The 6,000-nt window shown below is 34.4% G+C and overlaps 1 protein-coding gene across 3 annotated transcripts in view; it reads left to right on the forward strand.

The window, feature by feature from the left end:
• Nucleotides 1-6,000, forward strand: part of FSTL5 (follistatin like 5) — a 663,363-nt gene that overhangs the window by 535,608 nt on the left and 121,755 nt on the right. For all 3 annotated transcript variants that reach the window (XM_077752758.1, XM_077752759.1, XM_077752760.1), the window contains exon 8: nt 2,521-2,682. In XM_077752758.1, coding sequence (XP_077608884.1) covers nt 2,521-2,682 — 162 coding nt within the window. The remainder of the gene's footprint in view (nt 1-2,520; nt 2,683-6,000) is intronic.

Below are 6,000 nucleotides of genomic sequence, written 5' to 3' on the forward strand. Positions count from 1 at the left end.
TGCTGATGGTATGATTTTCTATCAGCAAAAGAACTGACTGGAATAAAAGAAAATATGCAAATCTAATCTTATTTTTACTGGGAAAATTTTGAGGTTACAGTTCAGAATGAATTTGTGTTAGATAAAGCTTACTTGAGCACAAAGGGAGAATTTACTGGCTTGGGTGTAGTTTTATTTTTAATTTTTGTAGTAGCCTCCATACTGTTTCCATAGTGGCTGTACCAGTTTACATTTTCACCAGCATTGTACAAGGGCTCTGTTTTCTCCATATTTTTACCAAAGTTTGTTACTTCTTGCCTTCTAATATAGATATCCTAACAAATATAAAGTGGTATCTCATTGTGGTTTTGATTTGGATTTACCCGATAAACAGTAATGTTAAGTATCTTGCCATTAATGTGTTAGCCATTGTATGTCTTCATTAAAAATGTCTGTTTAGGTACTTTGTCCATTTTTAATAGTTTTTTTTTGTTAAATTATATGAGTTCATTGTATATTTATATATTAACTACTTATCAGATATCTGGCTTACAAATAGTTTCTCCCATCCTATAGGTTTCCTTTTCATTTTGCTGACAATTTCCTTTGCTATGCAGAAGAGAATGTTAGACTTTTGTTGCTGGGTTATAACAGCTCATTATATATTCTGGTTACTAGTATGTTATCAGATATAATTTGCAAATATTTTTTTTACACTGAGTGATATTTATACTTTCTTGTTAGTGTCCTTTAAGTACCCAAAATTTTAATTTCAATGAGTTCAATTTATTAATTTTTCTTCTGTTTTGTGTGTGTGTGTGTGTGTGTGTGTGTGTGTGTGTTTAGGGGTCATATCTAAGAAACCATGGTAAAATACAAGATCAGGAAGATCTACCCTTATGTTTTCTTCTAAGTGTTTTATTTTTTTAACTCCTACATTTAGGTCTTTGATTAATTTTAGTTAATTTTTATGTGTGTTGTGAGGTAGGAGTTCAAGTTCATCCTTTTGCATATGCATATCCAGTTGTTTCAGAATCAGTTACTGAAAAGACTATTTTTGGGAATTCTTGTTGAAAATCCATAAGCCATGGATTAACACACGTATTTTGACAGCCCCAACTCTATTCCATAGATTTAATTTTTGTTCTTTATGCCAGTACCACATTGTTTTGACTGCTATACTATATGTGTGTGTATGTATATGCATATATTTGGAAATTAAGAGGTATGAGACCTCCAGTTTTGTTCTCCTTTTTCAAGATTGTTTTGGCAATGTGGGGTCCCTTGTAATTCTATATAAATCTCAGGATTAGCTCTTCCATTTCTGCAAAAAACGTGCTGTTTTGAGACTGTATTGTGTCTATAGATCATTTTTTTGGAGTCTTGTCATCTCAAAGACAATTCTTACCAATTCCTACTATCTTACTAATTAATTATTTCAATTCATAAACACATGACTTTTTACTTATGGGTTTTTCTTTAAATTCTTTCAACTCACATTGTAGTGTTCAGTGTAAAAATCTTACACCCCGTTGGTGAAATTCATTTCAAAATATTCTAAGTATTTCTAAATACTTTATTTTTTGGATGCCTCTGTAAATGGAATTGTTATTCTTATCTTTTAAACATGCTATGGTAAGAAAAATATTTTTGTTCTTTTTCATTTATATATTCATTAGTGGCTTATATAGCTGAATTTTTAAAAAATATTTTTATGTTTTTATTTATTTTTGAGAGACAGGCAGAGCATGAGTGAGAGAGTGGCAGAGAGAGAGGGAGACATAGAATCTGAAGCAGGCTCCAGGTTCTGAAGTGTCAGCACAGAGCCTCACATGGGGCTCGAAGTGGTGAACTGCTAGATCATGACCTGAGCTGAAGTGGGACACTTAACCTACTGAGCCACCCGGGTGCCTCTATAACAGAATTCTTAAAGTCTTATTTTGTTCCTTATATTTTTTTAGAGTTGTTAATTATTGTAATGCTCAAAATTTCTCGCATTTGGCAAATAAGAGCCCTTTTAAGCTGGCTTCTGTAGTTTTTAAAGATTTTTTATATAATGTATTTATTTTTGAGAGAGAGACAGAGCATGAGCAGGGGAGGAGCAGAGAGAGAGAGAGGGAGACACAGAATGCAAAGCAGGCTCCAGGCTCTGAGCTGTCAGCATAGAGTCTCATGTGGGGCTCAAACTCATGAACAGTGAGCTGATGACCTGAGCTGAAGTTGGATGCTTAACTGACTGAGCTACGTAGGTGCCCTTGAATTCTGTATTTTATTGGTGTTTCTATCATTCTTTGAAAACTTCCTTTGTTACCAAAACAGGATATTCCAGGATCAGCTAATAATTTTCCTTACACAATCTCATAATAACCTTGATGCTGGGAACACTGGAACATTTTTACAGATAATGATATTTTGGAAACAAAGATCTATAGAACTATACATCATTAAAATATACAATTAATAATTTTCTCATATTGCAACTTTTGAAAAATCACAGAATATGGCTTACTAACTCACTTTTTCCCCCATTTCTTCTTGTAGTCCCTCCAGTGATCCGAGTGTATCCAGAGAGTCAGGCTCGAGAACCTGGGGTAACTGCAAGTCTCAGGTGCCATGCAGAGGGCATACCAAACCCTCAGCTTGGCTGGCTGAAGAATGGAATTGACATTACACCAAAGCTGTCCAAACAACTCACACTACAAGGTGCTTTTTATTTGTGTTTTTTCTTCTCAATTGGTCATGTAGAAATTGTATATTAAAGTTTATAACACAGACTACATGATTTGGAAAAAAAAAAAAGAAAATGAGTTGATGACCACAAAATGTCATGAAATGAAAAGAATATAGTTGATTCTAAGACATTATATCTGAAATAGAGTCCTTCAGTACTTTTAGTGTTTCAATAAAAATCTTCCCATAATAATTGATTATGTCATTATTTTGGCAATAAGTAAAATAGTATATTGTGCATCTTTTAAATAATTTTATTATGAATTATAGAAGATATGCTGAACAGAATAAAGTTTTGCAAGAATGTGACAAGTGAAAGTTGAGTAGGGAATGCAACCTAAGAGATAAATCTGGTTGCATAAGAGTATTGAATTTCATGTGGCTTTCTCTATGATTATATATTACCAATATTATAGTTAATCAATTATCCATTTATTAAACAAATGCTTAGTTAGCATTTATGTGTGAGGTCCAAATCTAGGCACTGGTTGAATAACTACATCCATGGATGGGATGATATGTTAATGAGAGGAAGTAAAACCCTAGAACAGCAGAGATGTTTAATGGGAAGGCAAATCAAGATAAATAACACAAGGAGACTGAAAATCAACAAGGAAGCATGAGAACAAGGTGATTCTACAGAAGAAAATAAAGCTAAGTATGGGAAGAAGTTCAACAATGTCAAATGCATAGAAAGATCAAGGAACGTCATTGAAATGTATTCACGAGTCAGGTGATTAGGTTTGGCCTTTTGACATTTAGAAAAGCAATATTAGTAGCAATCAGTCTTCAGTGGGTTTAGAAATGAAAATGAAATAGGAAGTATAAAAATCTCTCCAGCTTTTGAAAGGAGGGGGATAAAAGGTTGTTTTTGCTGAGGAAAAGGATTAGGACAAATAAAGATATTGTTTTTTTCTTAAACAATGCATCAATTTGAAGGAATATTAGTAAAGAAAATGATGTGTAGATGATGGAGGTGAGGAAGGATGATCAAATAATTATAGAAATCAGAAAGAAAAGAGGGGAGATTTTCCTTGGAAAGAAACAAGAGAGTTTCCTTTGAAAAGTGAATAAATATGAAAATGTAGATAGAAATAGGGAAGTTGTCCTAACTCATATTCTTAGTTTTTATTGAAATATAATTGACATAACATTTTGCTAGTTTAGGTATAAAATGTGATGATTTAATAACCATGTGTATTGCAAAATGATTTGATTTCAATTTCTAATTACATGTATGTATTTCATTATTTAAAAGCAAGGTCACCTGCATAGAGTAAGAAGTTAATATTAAGAAGGGAAACATCAAAGAGTAAAGATTTGAAATAAAAATGGAGCAGGAAACGAAAGGCATGTAACTATAAAGGTCAGGTGAAATAAATAGCAAGTAGCATTGAACATCCTGCAAACTGAAAACTGTGAATTAGAAAATCTGTAAATTTGCTTATGCAGTAGTCTCTTAATGTACTCAAAAAACTAGACGCAGGGACATCAAGTGTGGAGATTTGTCAGCTTGTTCTAGTTTGGGCAGTTAGTAAGGCCTATGTGTCAGAATGATAAATGGATGAGGGAATTGTTCGTTCTGGCAATAGAGTAGAAAACATCTAGGAATGGTGGATTATGCAGAGAAGGAGGAAGATGGTGAGGCCTGTAGGTTAGTAGAACATATAAGAATATTGAGAAGAGGAGATTTGAGGAAGGAATAAGTTGACTTGATATTTCAAAAAAAAAAAATCTAGAGAATTGAGGATGTTAAGCGTGTGGGTCTTTAGAGAAGGTGTGTTCTTCAGAGCGAGCCATATTTCATGTGAAACAAGAAGCTGATGCAGGGGGCACCTGGGTGGCTCAGTCGGCTAAACGTCTGACTTTGGCTCAGGTCATGATCTCATGGTTCATGGGTTGGAGCCCTGCTTTGGGCTCTGTGCTGACAACTTAGAGCCCAGAGCCTGTTTCAGATTCTGTGTGTCTCTCTCTCTGACCCTCCCCTGCTCACACTGTCTCTCTTTCTTTCTCTCAGAAATAAATAAAAATTTAAAAAAAGAAGAAAAAGCTGATGCAGGCTTAAACACATGTTACCTCCTTATCTTTCAGAGCAGGGGTCTACAAACTAAGGCCCATAAATCAGATCTGGGAAGCTGCCTGTTTTGTGAATAAGGTCAATTGGGGGGCTTTGTTTCTGTTTTGTCTTTAGAACACAGCGACACTCATGCTGTAAAATGTTGTCCATGTCTGCTTTCATGCCACTGTGGCAGAGATGAGCAGTTGTCACACATATGACATGGCTTACAAAGCATAAAATATTTGCCAGGCCTTTTACAGCAAAGAAACAAAACCAAAAACAAATCTCCAACCTCCCTTTTGCAGTAGTGATTCTCAACAATGAATGGGGGTCGGGGGAGAAGGTGAAGGTGGAAATGTGCAATAACATCTGGAAATGGAGAGAGAGGTTCAAGTAGTCTGAATGGCTATTCTTCCCCAAACACTCGTTGCCTCTCCATAGCCTCCTGTTCACATCCCCTGAGAGCTACTGACATTTCAAGCTCTTTTCCCACTGTTCTTCTGTCTTCTTTCTCCAGACAGCCACACAGGACATGGCTCATGGTGTTATTGTGATTGGATAACATGAGACACAAGTATGCGCAGACACACTTAAAGAAATAAAGTATACGAGCAAAAATAAAAGTAAACAAATGAGCACAGCAAACACTGGATTTTTGAATCCAATAGGTTTCCAGACCCCATGTTTTGAGTTGAGTGATATATGTAAGATCATTCTTTGAGTCTCAGATTCTGCTTCTGAGAATTATGTATTACTTAGGACAGTTAAACACATAGTATATATAAGAGCACCTTGTATATTTCCAACATAGAGTCAGTAATTATACTCTGGTATCCACATTAGGGAATGGAACTCATTAATTAGGGATTAGCCTAAAGTATAATTTTACTGAGACTTGAAACTTGAGCTATTTATTCCCTGAACCCTTTGGTTATATATTGACTGTATCAATTTCCATATTATAATATTGTTTATGCATATTCCTGGCAAAAGACTAAAATCTTGCAAACAAATCATGTGCTTTTATCTTTCTGTTTTCCTTACTTAATAATTCCCTTACCTTATAATTCCAGATATATAATACAGGCTAAATAATGTTCTTGACAAGTGGCAATTGTACTATAGTTGCATAATGTACCTTGCTTGATTTTTTTATTAAGTCTTTTTATATGTATTCTCCTGTATATAAACCATATTGTTATTATTTTAAAATTTTGTAAAGATTAGGAAAA

The sequence above is a fragment of the Crocuta crocuta genome, unplaced genomic scaffold (genome assembly GCF_008692635.1).
Source record: "Crocuta crocuta isolate KB4526 unplaced genomic scaffold, BGI_CrCroc_1.0 scaffold346, whole genome shotgun sequence".
NCBI lineage: Eukaryota > Metazoa > Chordata > Mammalia > Carnivora > Hyaenidae > Crocuta > Crocuta crocuta.